Below are 17,026 nucleotides of genomic sequence, written 5' to 3' on the forward strand. Positions count from 1 at the left end.
AGATGTTTCATGAGAAAAGAGTAGGTGAGTGTGTGTTCCTTTAAAAGACTGTATTTTTAAGGCGCCCTCGCGTGACGTCAGCGAGTGTGCCTTCATTGGCTGTTTTAGCTAAGAATTGGTGGTCTTTGGACTGGAAGGAGATTATTGATGGCAGCGCCTGTGGAACCTTTTCACTAATAGTTAATAAAGTGATTGAACGTGATTGGCTGTGTCTCTCTTTGTCCACAAACGGGGTACTGTAGGCTTATTGTTGATGATTGATACTTTATTAGATATTCATTATCCCCCCCGTAGTAGGAGTAATGTGCGCGCATGCATGCGTCTGTGTGCGTGCGCGCGTGCCCTAGTAAAAAGTGTTTTTAATTGAACAATATTGTGGCTTAAAACAATACATTTGTTAATATAAACAAGTGTATGTATAATTATATAAACAATTATAGTTGCATATTACTTACACATGCAAAATCTCAAAGGCAGATAGATGCACATCAGAAAGTATCCAGTAACAAACGTGTCCACATCATTTAAATTACTGCGTCATGAGCTTGATGTATTGAATTATTGTAGCCACTAGCTGTCACCAAAATAAATTACCCCTTCACTTTAACTTAAAGACATCATACATCTGTTCCAGACGGTTTAATAATAAATAGGGTAGTGTCCGTCTACAATTGTTTGATTAATTTCACTTGATCAAGCCTTTTCTAACATTCCACACTACAAATTAATAAAACTATGTATGTTTGTGCTGATATGAAATTGGATAAATATCGGTATTGGCCAATACTCAAGGCTCCAATATTTTGTATCGTATCAGAAGTGAAAAAGTTGTATCGGGACATGCCTATTAGGCATTATAGTTATTATCAAAAATAGATTTAAAAACAAGCAAAACAACAACATGAATATAGTATATTTCTTATGAAATTAAATAGAATAGTGAGGCCCATAATAGTTGAGCTATGTACAGAATTATACAACAAAGTGCCACTCACTATGAAAAAAAAGCAAAGAAAATCTCTCCAAAGCTGAGATTTGCCTGCTGTGAGACATAATGCCATTACCAGAGTTAGCCAAGCGCAGCTTGCATGCAGTGACTGAATTACTGTTGGGCAGCCAAAGACATGCCAAGCAACGAGTGTGTAAATCCATGGCAACAGAGATGGCATGGGTTACTAAACAAGGCTGTCAGAAATGCAGATTTTGAAGGCAGGTGGCGTTTGAATACACATATTGCTGCTAAGCCAGTTTGCACTGTGATGAAGTCAGCAATAGCAGTTGAGTTTGGGCTTGTCACACTAAAAGCAAAGCTAAGCAATGTCTGTAGTTTGTTTTACTCACAAATGCTTAGCTGAACAATGCTTTGCCTTGAGCAAGGCAGCTAATGTGCGGTGTACTACATTTATGGGGATACACCTGGTTTTGTTTTTGCGAGGATAATATTCATACCGTTACCCGACTGTTGCTGCTTTGGCTCCCTCCCAGTCTGTAGTTGTTGTAGGCCAGATGGCTGTAGGGATTGTACCCCACAAACCCTGAATTGTTGGGCATTTGCTAATGGGAACACATGAGACAGATGACAAATAACACAAAAAAGGGTTGGTAAAACAAACAAACAAAATAACTTGTCAGCTAATAAGAAATAAGATCTGATTAAAGTGAGATACCAGGGGCTCATGTAGTAAGAGTGTACACACAAAAACCTGGCGTACGCCCTTTTTCACTGCAAAGTCGAGATGCATCAAGAGTCAAATGAACGTGGAAATGTGCGGTGCCTCACCCCAACTTCATGGCCAACGTAAGCTATGGATATTTTGGCAACATTGTAGAGATGTGGCCTGGTTTAATGCATGATTTTACATTCTAAGTAACAGCATGGTTGGGAACAGGCTACAAGCTGGCATTGTGCGTGATTTGTGGCTTCTTGGTGATTACATTTATTTATGTACTTCCTAATATTAATTTCGTGGCACATGTGCCCCTGAAATTTTACAGTACCGTATATCCCCTCTTTACAGCATCATTACGAGTCAGTGGTTAAAGTTAGTGAGTTGCTGTTTTTTTCTGGTTAAACTACATCTTAAGATCTTTCAACCAAGCCCCTGATTGTCTAGTCTCTGTGTGCAAATTACACTCATGTTAAAAACCTGTGCGTAAAATGTGAAATACTAAACCACACCTTTTCCCTGGCGCATGCCCTGCTTTACTAACATGCAACAATAGTGAAATAGAGTACATTTTTACACCGCAGCAAGAAACACTTCCAAGTCATTGTAGGTGAAATTAATTTTTTTGCCGTCTTGCTCAGTATCTCTGACTGTGCGAGTCAGAAATCTCAGAGTAATTTCAATATCATTTGTGTATTTAAATGGGGGCGTGGACAGGGAGTGGCGCAGCTACTCCAACATTTGACCTAATTCTACATTGATTGGATATACAGTGCAACTGGAAAGTATTCACTACGCTTTACCTTTTCCACAATTTGTTACAGTCATTCATTTTGTCCTCAAACTTTTTCAGATGGCAATGTCAAAGTTTTTTTTTCTTCAAAAATGCTTTCATCCATCCATCCATTTTCTACCGCTTGTCCCTTTCGGGGCCCCGGGGAGTCGCTGGAGCCTATCTCAGCTGCATTCGGGCGGAAGGCTGGGTACACCCTGGACAAGTCGCCACCTCACCGCAGGGCCAACACAGATAGACAGACAACATTCACACTCACATTCACACACTAGGGCCAATTTTGTGTTGCCAATCAACCTATCCCCAGGTGCATGTTTTTGGAGGTTGGAGGAAGCTGGAGAACCCGGAGGGAACCCACGCAGTCACGGGGAGAACATGCAAACTTCACACAGAAAGATACCGAAGCCCGGGATTGAACTCATGACCTTCGCATTGCTTTCAATTTGAAAAAAAAAAAAAAAAAACTACGAAAAAAATCACACGAACATAAGTATTTACGTAATTTGCTCAATACTTTGTTGATGCACCTTTAACAGCAATTACAGTCCTAAATCTTTTTTAATATGATGCCACAAGCTTAGCACACCTATCTTTGGGCAGTTTCGCCCATTCCTCTTTGCAGCACCTCTCAAGCTCCATCAGATTGGATGATAACCGTTGGTTTTCATCCAGGATGTCTCTGTACATTGCTGCATTGATCTAGGCAAGGAGGTGACCAAGAACCCAATGGTAACTCTCTTAGAGCTACAGCATTCCTTTGTGGAGAGAAGAAAACCTTCCAAAAAGACAAGCATCTCTGCAGAAAAAACGGTATGGTATAGTAGCCAGACGGAAGTCATTCCTAGTAAAATGTTTGCCAAAATGCGCCCGAAAGACTCTCGGACCATGAGAAACAAAATTATTTGGTATGATGAGATAACGATTGAACTCCTTGGGGTGAATGAAAGATGTCATGTTCTTGAGGAAACCAGGTACCGCTCATCACCAGGCCAATACCATCCCGACAGTGAGGCATGGTAGTGGCAGCATCATGCAGTGGGGATGTTTTTAGCGGCAGGAACTGGTAGACTTTTCAGGATAGAGGGAAAGATGAATTGAAGTGAATTAAATTATTTATTTCAAACCTGTACAGTACAACAACACACTATTTTTTTTTTTACATTTTGGCAAAGACATTTATGCAAGGCTTGAAAAGGGGTTGGATGAAGCAAATGCTTATAATATCTTAACTCCTCTCACTCATTCCACATTTAACATAAACAATATAATACAAGAACAATACTATACAAACAAAAACAAGAAAAGCTCCTGTACACTAACAATACAATAGTACCACTGTTACTATGAGACAAGACAAGACGAGACAAAACACACACACACACGCACGCACGCACGCACGCATGCACGCACGCACGCACGCACAAACCCTCTGACCATACACCTCTCTCCCATCGCTCTGTTCTGAGGGCATCACTCTCTTTCCTCCTCGTACTTCTTCAGTACTTCTTTTTTAAAACAGTCTTTTAAATTGAATCATGTTAGAACAGGTTTTTAACTCGTCCCCTGAATGCAGCAATGCACATAGACATCCAGAATGAAAACCAACGCTTCTCATCCAACCTGATGGGGCCTGAGAGGTGCTGCAAAGAATAATGGGCGAAACTGCCTAAAGATACTGTAGGTGTGCCTAGCTTGTAGCACTGTATTCAAAAAGACTTGCTGCTAAAGGTGCATCAACAAAGTATTGAACTGGAAATACTTATGTAAATGTGATTTTTTAGTTTGTGTGGAGTTAAAAACTCAGAAGTGTCAGTAATCCATGCCCTACATGGTCAAAATCATTGAAAACTACAATTCCCAGAATGCCATGGTAAAATGGCCACCAAATTACTGATTGAAAACACCTGAAAAGGAAGAAGGTTCAGTCAGACTCATTCACCAAACAAGCTGCGTGCAAGGAAGAACAGCAAGCAGCCACAACCCGCAAGATCTACTCTACAAGTTTCTCCAAACACACCAATGGTCGGTGAATATGGTTCATTTGATGACGATACTTTGATATGCTTAACTTGTACCTGCAAGCTTGTTAATTTGCTTACTGAACTATCTTAGGTAATTTGTTTGTTTAAACTGCTGGGTTCAAGTTGAATTACTGCATTACACTTTGAGCATTGATTGCATACTGTGTTTGACCAGTTTAAAGCACACGTAAAAGTTTAAAGCTGAAGTTAAAATGTTAAATGGTTTAAGCTTAAGTTAAAATGTTAAATGGTTTAAGCTAAAAGGTTTAAAGTCAAAGCTTATGGTTTAATGTTTAAAGTTAAAACAATATGTAGAAAGTTTAGAACATTATTCAGAGGTTTAAAGGATAAATTCATGTTTACGGTAACTCTTGCTAAAAGTTAAAACATTATGTAGAAAGTTTAAAACATTATTCAGAGGTTTAAAAGCATTTGTAAAACATTGTTTGAAAATACCTGTGTAATCACATTAATATCTCTGTTTCTGTGGTTTGAAGGTTTACAACCTGATTATTTGAAGATCAACTGAAATGAAACCAACAATGCTTCAAGTTGGAAAATAAAAAGTTGATCAATTGGAAATCGTGAATTGTCTGTAGGTCCTTTTTGGAGTAGAAGAGTGGAACTTAACAGTTTGAATACATTTGCAAAAAAATACTTTTCACATTGTCATTATGGGTTATTGTCTGTAGAATTTTTGGAGACTAAAAATTAATTATTACATTTTGGAATAAGGCTGTAACATAAAATGTGGAGAAGGTGAAGCGCTGTGAATACTTTCCAGATGCACTGTATGAGAGAAATGTGCTTGAATTAATGTGTGCGCACACATTAATTTTTTTTAAATTTTTTTTTTAGAAGGAAATCCACAAAAGTCTTCATACATGAGCCCCAGGTCAGTGAAGTTAAATATGTGGACTTATACTTACTGTTGTAGGGACAGGGGGAGGGGGAGGAGCATAGGACGGCCTCTCTAAAACAAAAAAGGTAAAAAAAAAAAGTTAGGGTTGTGCAAAACTAGATTGGTATAGATCAGGGGTCGGCAACCTTTACCAGTCAAAGAGCCATTTTGACCAGTTTCACAAATTAAAGAAAACAATGGGAGCCACAAAATTACTTTGAAATTTAAAATGAAATAACACTGCATACAAAGTTTTTTTTCTTGCTTTGTGCTATGTATAAACCAAGGATCTCAGACACGCAGCCCACACCTTAATATGAAAATTGAATGTTAGTACGGCCCGCGGGTTTATATGAATGGCGCGTGACAGCGTCATACTTGTCAACCATCCCGATTTTTCCGGCAGACTATGATTGTCAAGGCAACTGTTCTCTCAAACTTGCCGTGATGGTACAGCATTTAGCGCCCACTAAAATCAGCGTGCCGGCCCAGCCACACGTTGTATGGGGCTTCTGCTTGCACACAAGTGACAGCAAGGCATACTTGGTCAACAACCACACAGGTTACACTGACGGTGGCTGTAATAAAAAAACTTTAACAGTCTTACTAATAATGCGCCACACTTTGAACCAAAACCAAACAAGAATGACAAACACATTCCGGGAGAACATCTGCACCTTAACACAACATAAACACAACAGAACAAATACCCAGAATCCCATGCAGCCCTATTTGTTCTGTTGTGTTAATGTTGTGTTAAGGTGCAGATGTTCTCCCGGAATGTGTTTGTCATTCTTGTTTGGTTTTGGTTCAAAGTGTGGCACATTATTAGTAAGAGTGTTAAAGTTGTTTTAAATGGCCACCGTCAGTGTAACCTGTGTGGCTGTTGACCAAGTATGCCTTGCTGTCACTTACGTGTGCAAGCAGAAGATGCATATAACAAGAGGCTGGGTTGGCACGCTGTTTATACAGATTGTAGAGGGCGCTAAATGCTGTACCATCATGGCACGCCCTTATTATTAATGTAAGGGTGAAAATCGGAGAATATTAATCCCGGGAGTTTTCTGCAAGAGGCACTGAAATCCGGAAGTCTCCCGGGGAAAATCGGGCAGGGGGGGGGGGTCGGCAAGTAAGCGGCTGAGCCGCATCAGACTGATCAAAGAGCCGCATGCGGCTCCGGAGCCGCGGGTTCCTGGTATAGATCCTCCACCAAGTAAGGGCCAGTATTAAAAATACTGACACTTTGTACTAGAAAGGTTTTAAAATAATTGAATGATTTGGACGATTATTTTCAGACTAAATTAATCAACAAACTAATTTGTGAACAATTCAACGGTGCATCCTATACATGTTCATAATGAATGCTGTGGGTTAATGAATAGCATGGTTTAGACACAAAAGTTGACCCCCTCCTATGAGTTGTACAGCAGAGATCAACCAATTATCGGCGACAATATTTGGCATTTTTTACGTATATTGGTATCAGCGTCTTTTTTAATCGGTATTATAGGAGCCAGGGATGTGTATATAAGGTAAATAAATAAATAAATGGGTTATACTTGTATAGCGCTTTTCTACCTTCAAGGTACTCAAAGCGCTTTGACAGTATTACCACATTCACACACACATTCACACATTGATGGCGGGAGCTGCCATGCAGCCATCAGGAGCAAGGGGTGAAGTGTCTTGCCCAAGGACACAACGGACGTGACTAGGATGGTAGAAGGTGGGGATTGAACCCCAGTAACCAGCAACACTCCGATTGCTGGCACGGCCACTCTACCAACTTCACCACGCCGTCCCGTTACCCATTCAAGGTAACATTGTGTGTTTGTAGGTGTGTATTCACAGAACAGAAGTATGTGTCACATGACATTAGAGGGAAGCAATATAATAGGTGTGTTATTATCTGCATTTGGCATGGCGAGAGAAGAAAGTTGAGCTGGATAACCATACTTTTTGTTGACCGCTGTTCTAACGCTATATTGCACGGTTTGTAGGAGACTTTGGGCGCTTTATTGAAAGCTTTGGACACTTCTACTACAAACTAAGCAGGTTTCCTTTTTTACATTCTGCTACTTCATTAAATCATTCACGACATTGCATCCTGGAACTGTGTGTGCGCTTTACTGTTGAAACAGGAAGCGCATCAGACAAGTACTAAACCCAGCTTTTTACTTTAAAGCGACAAGCCGATTCGTAATGGCTACACGTATCAGTCTTTTTTTTTTTTCATGCTTGTTTTTACAACTACAACAGAACTACATCAGCAGATATAACCAGTATGTAGTATTTGAAAAATAAATAATTAGTGAAGTACAAAAATAATAACCACTGTTCAAGCATCAGCTCGTTTGCTCTGCGTGTAAAAAGTTGCTTCTTATTTTTCCACAGCAGCATTAACGCGACCACACATGACTTTATTTAAACGTTCACAATGTTTTAGAGGTACTCACGAGGAAACCTTATAATGTATTAAATCTGTTATAAAATTGAGTAGATGACGAGTTAATGTGATGTAGAGAAATCACATATTTAACAAATTTTCCCAGGAGATTTCTCATACATTGAAATGCAAATGTTGATGCTCCTCTGACCAGCACCATTAGACACACGTAATAAAGGTGTTTGTGAAATCCTCTGATGTTGTTTGGTGCTAAATTAACCACAACATTAGCGCTGCAATAAACATGTCTCTACTAGTGCAACGTTTCCTAAAAAATAATGTAAAAAAAACCCCCAAAAACAAACTTAGAGCTTTGTCCAGCTGTTTACTGATGTATACTATTAATGTTGAAATAACTTTTACTGCAAATGAATATAGGCTCCAAATATCGCTTATCGACCCCTTTGACTACTAACAATCAGTATCGGCCCTGAAAAAAACCCTATCGGTCGATCTCTATTCTACAGGCTCGACTGCGAAGCCTGCGGCCTGATGGTAGCCACTCAAATTTGGGGTTACAGAGCATGTGGAGGATCTCGTATAATACAGCCTGCTACCTTGCATTTAAGATAATCACAAACTAAGATCTAAGAGAGGTCACAACTATTTTAGATCAGACCGTTACTTTTTTAGCAGGCGTCTTTTTGTCCTTAGGGCTGATTGAATGAAACCAGCAGGTTATTTGGAATGCAATGATGCTCTCAATGAAGGGAAAAGGACCGTTTTTAAATTGTTTTTGTGAAGGCACTGAGCTTCCATAGGAGATATTGTCTTTGCGTACTTTTCCTGAGGATCTCCTCTGTGAAATTCAGCAGACTGTCAAAAAAGTGGGGCTAAGTATTTGGATTGCTTCAAATAGATTTGGCGCTGTCTGTTACGCCATTGCTCATAAACACATTAAAATGGGTCTGTCTGTGAATGCAGCTTGTCGTTACAAGTCTGTACAGTAGATGGCTCCGTCACTCCGCTTTTTAACGCACCTCATTTGTCTGCCAGAGAATAAGAAGATGAAACATGAAGGTTGCCAACTTAGCAATTTTGTTGCTATAATTAGCGAGTACCCGGACTTCTTTAGATAGTCATTTTCGAATAAGCTACAAATATCGGGATTCTTCCGATCGTATTGCATATTGTAGATCACAGGTGTCAAACTCAAGGCCCGGGGGCCAGGTCTGGCCCGCCGCGCCATTTTATATGGCCCTTAAAGGCCTGGAAAAATATCCGTCAATAAGGTACTATATCTTTGCTTACTAAATGTATTTGTTCTTTCCGTTTGGACAGTAAAAAATGTACATACTGCATGAAATTGCTAATTTTTTCAACTTTAATATTAACCTATATTGCAACAAATATTGTATTGTCATACTTTCCAAACAATTTTTGGGGTTGAAGTTGAAACAAATGCTTCAGATATTTGCTTGAACTAGGATTTCAAAGCAAGTTAACCATCAAATTGTTCACTGTAGATGGCGGGGGTTAAATTTGATTTTTTTTTTACAGCATATTGTCATGTCTGTGTAATCATGTTTTGTTTTAAGTCATGTTTTGTTTAGTTTCTGGCTTTTCACTCCCTTGTCTTGTTTGCATGATTACCCATTAGTTTCACCTGTTCCACGTTTGGACTCATTGTGCACTCTTGTTTGTCACCATAGCAACCATTAGTTTTCACCTGTCACGTCACGCACCTGTTTCACGTTTTGAGTCACGCACCTGTTTTCGTTAATCATGTCTGTGTTATTTAAGCTTTTCATTTTCTGTTGTTCGTCCTGACGACATCCCCGTATTCATACCCCTGACACCCTGCTTCACACTCTGTTTACCGCTGCGCACTTCATACCATGTCAAGTAAGTTTTTTTTGTATTCATGCCACAGTTAGCGACTTTTGTTCATGTACATAGTTTTTTTTGCTCACGTGCAAGTCTTTTTGTTTCGTTAGTCAAGTTTCTACTTCCGCCTTGAGCGCGCTTTTTGTTCCTTTGTTAGTGTAAAATAAATAATGTCTTCACCTTCACGCCATGACCAGTCCAATTCACTTGCACCTCAGGAGAACAAACCAAGCCATAGTCCAAGTCATGACACATATTAACCTAAAATAGAAATAAAACCTTTTTTTATAACCGTAAAATTCTGTCAACTGAGCTTTTTGTCATGGTAAAATCTACGCTTGTTGTTTTTACCGTGTATTACTGTAAACGGAAAAAGGGTTGCACATTTTGACGGTTAAAAAAACCCAGAATTAAAAAAAACAGTGGTGCCGTTTTTCCATTTACAGTACACTTTACAGTAAAATTCTGGCCACTAAGCTGAGATTTTCCATTTACTGTAAAAGGACAGCCCTAACTGCAATGTGGCCCATAACGAAAACAAGTGTGACCCTGTTGTAGATATTGGAGACTCTAACTTGAAAGCATATATCGCTGTTATCAGCTCTGGGAAAATTCCACTAGGGCTGAAACGACGCGTCGACTATGTCGACGCGTCGACAACGTCGACGCGTCGACGTAGTCGACGTCATCGGTTACGTAAATACGTCCAGGACGTTTTTGTTCGTCGACGCGTCGCCTATTTACGTCACACTACCGTCATGGCGGAGCGCAAAGCAGACGATGCGAGCGGTGCGAGCGAGGGGAAAAAAAGCACGCCAAAAGTCGTCAAAAGTGTGGGAGTATTTCAATAAACGGCCTAAGAAGAAACGCTACTTTTACTCCGCTACTTTTATCTACATTCAGCTCGCTACTCGCTACTAATTTTTATCGATCTGTTAATGCACGCTTTGTTTGTTTTGGTCTGTCAGACAGACCTTCATAGTGCCTGCCTTACTGGTGACGTTTCACTTCGTTCCACCAATGAGATGCAGTCACTGGTGACGTTGGACCAATCAAACAGAGCCAGGGGTCACATGACCTGACTGGCTCCGAGCTAACTTCGGGTGTTACCATTTAGTGGTCAATTGTACGGAATATGTACTGTACTGTGCAATCTACTAATAAAAGTTCCAATCAATCAATCAAAAGTGTGAAGGAAAAAAGACCCTTTTTTTATTTCAACCGTAAAGACTGACTGCACAGTTCCTGTCTTCACAATAAAAGTCCCGCTCCATCGCGCCTGCGCTTTCAAAATAAGAGTCTCCGAAAGCCAGCGCAAACAAGCTAGCAAGCTACGGAGTTTGCCGCCAATGTATTTCTTGTAAAGGGTATAAAAACGAATATGGAAGGTGGACAAATAAGATGCCAAATAACAACCACTTTCATGTGGTATTAGACAGAAAGGAGGAACTTTTTTTCTCCTCCATTTGAAAACGTGGACGTTACCAGCACTACTTCCTGATTACAATCAATGCAAGTCATCAGAATCAGGTAATACACCAACTTATATTCTTGTCTTCATGAAAGAAAGGAATCTATATGTTAAACATGCATGTATATTCATTAAAACACCTTTAACATGTAAACAAAAACGGCAAAATAAATAAATATAAATTATATACTGTATATATATATATATATATAATATGTGTGTGTATGTTACTCAGTACTTGAGTAGTTTTTTCACAACATACTTTTTACTTTTACTCAAGTAAATATTTGGGTGACTACTCCTTACTTTTACTTGAGTAATAAATCTTTAAAGTAACAGTACTCTTACTTGAGTACAATTTCTGGCTACTCTACCCACCTCTGCTAATAATGTTGTTGTATGCACACTGTGTCGAGCGGAAATGACCTATCATAGCAGCACAACGGCAGCGTTCTTGCCATCACCATCAACTAGTCAATCGTCCGCGTGAGTATACGTTGTCATCATTACACAAAAACATGAATGTGTCATTTGTATCTGCGTTGTAAATTCATAAACTAAAGCACCGTTTCGCTCTGAGAGGAGCGTTTGGCGTGCCTGTTCAGTGTTTACAAAGACGCGCTCCTCTTTAACGCTAACGTTAATTAGTTGTGCAAATACCTTTTACAACATTAACAATTACGTATACTATGTACAAACGAACAATTAACTTTCACTTTAATCATACTATCATTGTTGTGTTAAGCAAAATAAGCAAAAGTTTTACTTTTGTTGAAATGTTTACACTGTTGTTACAGAATATTTCGTTTTGCACTTTTTTGTATTGGATGTTTATCTCTATTTTTGCACATTTTAGCAAATAAGCAATACTTTTACTTTTGTTGAAATGTTTACACTGTTGTTACAGAATATTTCCGTTTTGCACTTTTTTGAATTGGATGTTTATCTTTATTTTTGCACATTTTAAAGCAAAATAAGCAATACTTTTACTTTTGAAATGCTTATACTATTGCAGAATATTAAGATTTGCACTGGATGTTTACTTTTATATTTGCACATTAAAAGCAAATAAGCTACTTTTAATTTTGTTAAATGTTTACATTGTTACAGAATATTTTGTCATGTTGTTGTCAATGTTGACTGAGTGGCCATACTTTTTTTTTTTGTAAATAAAAGCCATGCCTTTTGAAAAAACTGGCCTACATTTATTTTTTCATCTTCATTTTAAATAAAAAAAATAATCGGTAAAAGGAAAAATAATCTATAGATTAATCGAAAAAAATAATCTATAGATTAACCGATTAATCGAAAAAATAATCTATAGATTAATCGATAGAAAAAGAATCGTTAGCTGCAGCCTTAAATTCCACAGTTGCAGTATACACTTTACATTTAAACAGGGTACAAATTAAAATGAGTAAAATTAAGATATAATGATATATGGAATTAATAGAATGGAAAATCAATAACACTTTAACAACTATTGAGTTTTTTGTGTTTATTTCGAACATGCATGCATGCATACATACAACATGATACATCAGAATTTCCAGTTTCTCTATTCAACATGTTTGAAAAGGAGTAGAAAGAAGCAGAGCTTATTTAATCCTACCCCTTTTGCTTTACATAGCAGTTGCTAAAACTTTTGTTCACTTCCTGTTTTCAATTTATTCACAATATAAGTAATAACAATAAAAAGAACTAAATAATAATTACTGAAGTAAGTTATATATTCATATGGTGAGATAAGTAAGATTATCTAGAAAATGAATGGATGATGAAATAAATTCAGAATGTTTATCATGGTTCTTCTTTGTACTTTGTAAACACTAAGTTTGAAGAGTTTCTTGAAGTGGATTATATTAGTACATTGTTTGATTTATTTGCTTAATCTATTCCATAATTAAATTCCATATACTGATATACTGAAGGTCTTAAGTGTTGTACGTGCGTACAAATGTTTTAAATTAAATTTTTCTCTAAGATTATATTTATCCTCTTTTGTTGAGAATTGTTGTATATTATTGGGTAGCAGATTGTAGTGTGCTTTGTGTATAATTTTAGCTATTTGCAAATTCACTATGTTGTGGAATTTCAGTATTTTCGATTCAATGAATAAAGGGTTTGTATGTTCTCTATATCCAACATTATGTATTATTCTAACTGATCTTTTTTGTAACACCGTTAATGAATGAAGGGTTACTTTTGTAGTTGTTTTCCCATATTTCTGCACAATAACCCAACTGACAACTGTAATGACATACAATATTGCACAGAAGAAATATTACACTAGAAAAAAGTACATTACATACATATCCTACTACCATTGGTTTCAATATGATTGATATTTAGCTGACCACACCAAACAGAATTCCACGAAAATAAAATAAACACACCATAACTCCAATATAATTCAACTGCATTTGTTGTATACCGAAACAAAGTACAACACATGGAAATTCTAAAAATTGGTTTATGACACAATATATTTTTAAAAGGCACAATAACCGCAAAACATGATGAATTCCTTACTTGACATCTTGGCACAGATAAATGTTTCACTTCAATCTCATCGGTGCTGCAACACAAAAGAATAAGACAGCAATTTGGTAAATGTTCACATTGAGCAAAAGACACTGGTTTAACAAAGGTGTTTGCAAAATAAAGCTTTTAACTAGGTTGAGGTTTAGCAAGCCTGTGTCTCAATTTGCAGCTTGAGTGGATAACTGCGGTCAAAATGCGAGAATTGAGACAAAGTTATTAATGCAACGGCGATCCCCAAGACAAAAGGCAACAGTGGTTACAATGTGTAATATAACATGTTTAAGTGGAAACCGTAGGTGCAGTAAATAATGGGGATTTGTACCTAGTGTTGGTCAGAATCACAATAAACAAGCTCATGCGTGGCTAACAAACTATGTATATTCTGAATCTCGCTCAAAAATGAATATCTTTATATGTATACTTTCCCCGGAAAATATATCGAGATATATATATATATCAAGTTAAAGTAAAAATATATCGAGATATACTCTTACGTCCATATTGCCCAGCCCTAGGTTTCAATATGATTAATTTATAGATTGAGCTGACCACACCTAACAGAAGCCCAAGAAAATTAAAGAAAAACACAAATTCCAATATAATTTAACCTCATTTGTTGTAAACCGAAACAAAATACAAGACATGGAAATTCTAAAAATGACATGACATACTTGCCAACCTTGAGACCTCCGAATTCGGGAGATGGGAGGGGTGGGGGTGTATATATTTTCAAGTATTTCTTTTATATATATATATATATATATATATATATATATAAATAATCCGTTCATTAATGAGTATATCCGTTCGGCCACCGTGTTCAATGGAGAAGTCTGATCTACAAAATGTGCAGGCAGCATACCCCTTCCCCTTCGAGCTGTCCTGGATGAACTGAAATTATTTTTTCCAATCATTTTGGAACTTGCAAGCGTATTTCCTCTTCTTACTCGTCGTCGCCATGTCTCTTCTTCGTTCTTCTGCTTCATCTCTGTTATGTTTTTGGACATTACTACTTGCCGTAGTTTTGAAGCAATGCAGGATGGGAATCCGAATGTTGTGTGTCAGTGTATTAACGTGCCGGCTGGAATAAACACACGCTGAGAAATAGCTCCGTGCCTGCCTACTTCATGGGTTATAGATAGAGATGTCCGATAATATCGGCCGGCCGATAAATGCGTTAAAATGTAATATCGGAAATTATCGGTATCGTTTTTTTTATCGGTATCGGTATCGTTTTATTTTTATTTTTGTATTAAATCAACATAAAAAACACAAGATACACTTACAATTAGTGCACCAACCCAAAAAAAACCTCCCTCCCCCATTTACACTCATTCACACAAAAGGGTTGTTTCTTTCTGTTATTAATATTCTGGTTCCTACATTATAGATCAATACAGTCTGCAAGGGATACAGTCCGTAAGCACACATGATTGTGCGTGCTGCTGGTCCACTAATAGTACTAACCTTTAACAGATAATGTTACTAATTTTCATCAATTACTAGTTTCTATGTAACTGTTTTTATATTTTACTTTCTTTTTTATTCAAGAAAATGTTTTTAATTTATTTCTTATTTTATTAATTTAAAAAAAAAGTACCTTATCTTCACCATACCTGGTTGTCCAAATTAGGCATAATAATGTGTTAATTCCACGACTGTATATATCGGTTATCGGTATCGGTAATTAAAGAGTTGGACAATATCGGATATCGGCAAAAAGCCATTATCGGACATCCCTAGTTATAGATAAACCTATGGATAACGGAGACATATATAATACGGTAGTCTCCTTTTCAGGTGAGAGAGGGCGCTAAATATTGTTGTCCGGGTGGAAATCGGGAGAAATTCGGGAGAATGGTTGCCCCGGGAGATTTTCGGGAGGGGCACTGAAATTCGGGAGTCTCCCAGGAAAATCGGGAGGGTTGGCGAGTATGCCTTATGACACAATATATTTTTAAAAGGCACAAATAACCGCAAAACATGATGAATTCCTTACTTGACATGTTGGCACAGATAAATGTATCACTTCAATCTCATCGGTGCTGCAACACAAAAGAATAAGACAGCAATTTGGTAAATGTTGACATTGAGCAAAAGACACTGGTGTAACAAAGGTGTTTGCAAAGTAAAGCTTTCAACTACCGGTAGGTTGAGGTTTAGCAAGCCTGTGTCTCAATTTGCAGCTTGAGTGGATAACTAGTTATCAATGTAATGGCGATCCCCAAGACAAATGGCAACAGTGGTTACTGATGATTGCAGCCAGCGTGTAATTTTACATGTTTAAGTGGAAAATGACAAAAATAGACTGGAACTGATGTGGATTTTTACCTAGTGTTAGTCAAAAACACAATAAACAAGCTCATGCAAGGCAAACAAACTATGTTACATCGGCAAGTGAAGTGAATTGTGAATTATATTTATATAGCGCTTTTCTCTAGTGACTCAAAGCGCTTTACATAGTGAAACCCAATATCTAAGTTACATTTAAACCAGTGTGGGTGGCACTGGGAGCAGGCAGGTAAAGTGTCTTACCCAAGGACACAACTGCAGTGACTAGGATGGCGGAAGCGGGAATCGAACCTGGAACCCTCAAGTTGCTGGCACGGCCACTCTACCAACCGAGCTATACCGTCCTCCTAGGTTGCAATAGACCCTATGAATGTGGTAATGGTGCATAAGTAAGGATTTAGATTCGTTTGTGGAATGGTAATAAATACAATTTATGAGAAATGGACGTTAGCATGCCGATGAGGCGCTGGCTAGCTGGCTACTTCGGGGTACAGTAGCGTCTTAAAGACATTAGCATTTCCAAACCAAGTCAATTCTCGTCATTTTTAATAACACCGTGACTCTCAAATTCAATATAACACCTACCATAAACGCTTTTCCCCCTCACCACTGTATGAATTATGCTGTGGCTTTGACTGGGGATGGCTATCCGGATAGCTTGCTTCCTCAAGAATAAATAGGGGCTGGCGCGGAGGAGAGCTGCAGAATGTTCTAGAGGTGCGCATGCTCAGCTCTCACACAATAGCATCGCCCCTCGCCGCGGTCTCATGTTAAAAAGCAGTCGAAATAAGTTGTCGCATAAAGGACAAACAGGTAGGTTGTGACCCATTATAAACAATATTAGAGTATATCAACTATTGCCTTTAACAATGTACACCCGTATTTTGAAAATTAGTCGATATGGTTTATCCTGTAATAGCCTACAAAGTTTGGTAAGTACTGCAAATGTTTGTATGTGAATACTATTTACATACAAACATTTGCAGTACTTACCAAACTTTGTAGGCCTATATTAGGGGGGCTCAAGCCCCCCTAAAATATTCTTAAGCCCCCCTAAATAATTT

At 38.0% G+C, this 17,026-nt stretch overlaps 1 protein-coding gene across 6 annotated transcripts in view; it reads right to left on the reverse strand.

The window, feature by feature from the left end:
• LOC133617262 (SWI/SNF-related matrix-associated actin-dependent regulator of chromatin subfamily E member 1-like) overlaps positions 1-16,684 on the reverse strand; it is a 33,481-nt gene extending 16,797 nt beyond the window's left edge. For 3 of the 6 annotated variants that reach the window (XM_061977146.2, XM_061977143.2, XM_061977148.2), the window contains exons 1-5: positions 16,548-16,684; positions 15,670-15,715; positions 13,659-13,704; positions 5,411-5,454; positions 1,450-1,554 (exon numbers count right to left, since the gene is read on the reverse strand). In XM_061977146.2, the coding sequence (XP_061833130.1) occupies positions 1,450-1,554; positions 5,411-5,454; positions 13,659-13,665 (156 nt within the window). In that variant the 5' untranslated portion in view covers positions 13,666-13,704; positions 15,670-15,715; positions 16,548-16,684. Of the gene's footprint in view, positions 1-1,449; positions 1,555-5,410; positions 5,455-13,658; positions 13,705-15,669; positions 15,716-16,205; positions 16,327-16,547 lie in introns of all 6 variants that reach the window. The other 3 variants (XM_061977147.2, XM_061977145.2, XM_061977144.2) reach the window with 2 other exon arrangements.
• Between the last annotated feature and the right edge of the window lie 342 nt (positions 16,685-17,026).

The sequence above is a fragment of the Nerophis lumbriciformis genome, linkage group LG16 (assembly GCF_033978685.3).
Source record: "Nerophis lumbriciformis linkage group LG16, RoL_Nlum_v2.1, whole genome shotgun sequence".
NCBI classification, from domain to species: Eukaryota; Metazoa; Chordata; class Actinopteri; order Syngnathiformes; family Syngnathidae; genus Nerophis; species Nerophis lumbriciformis.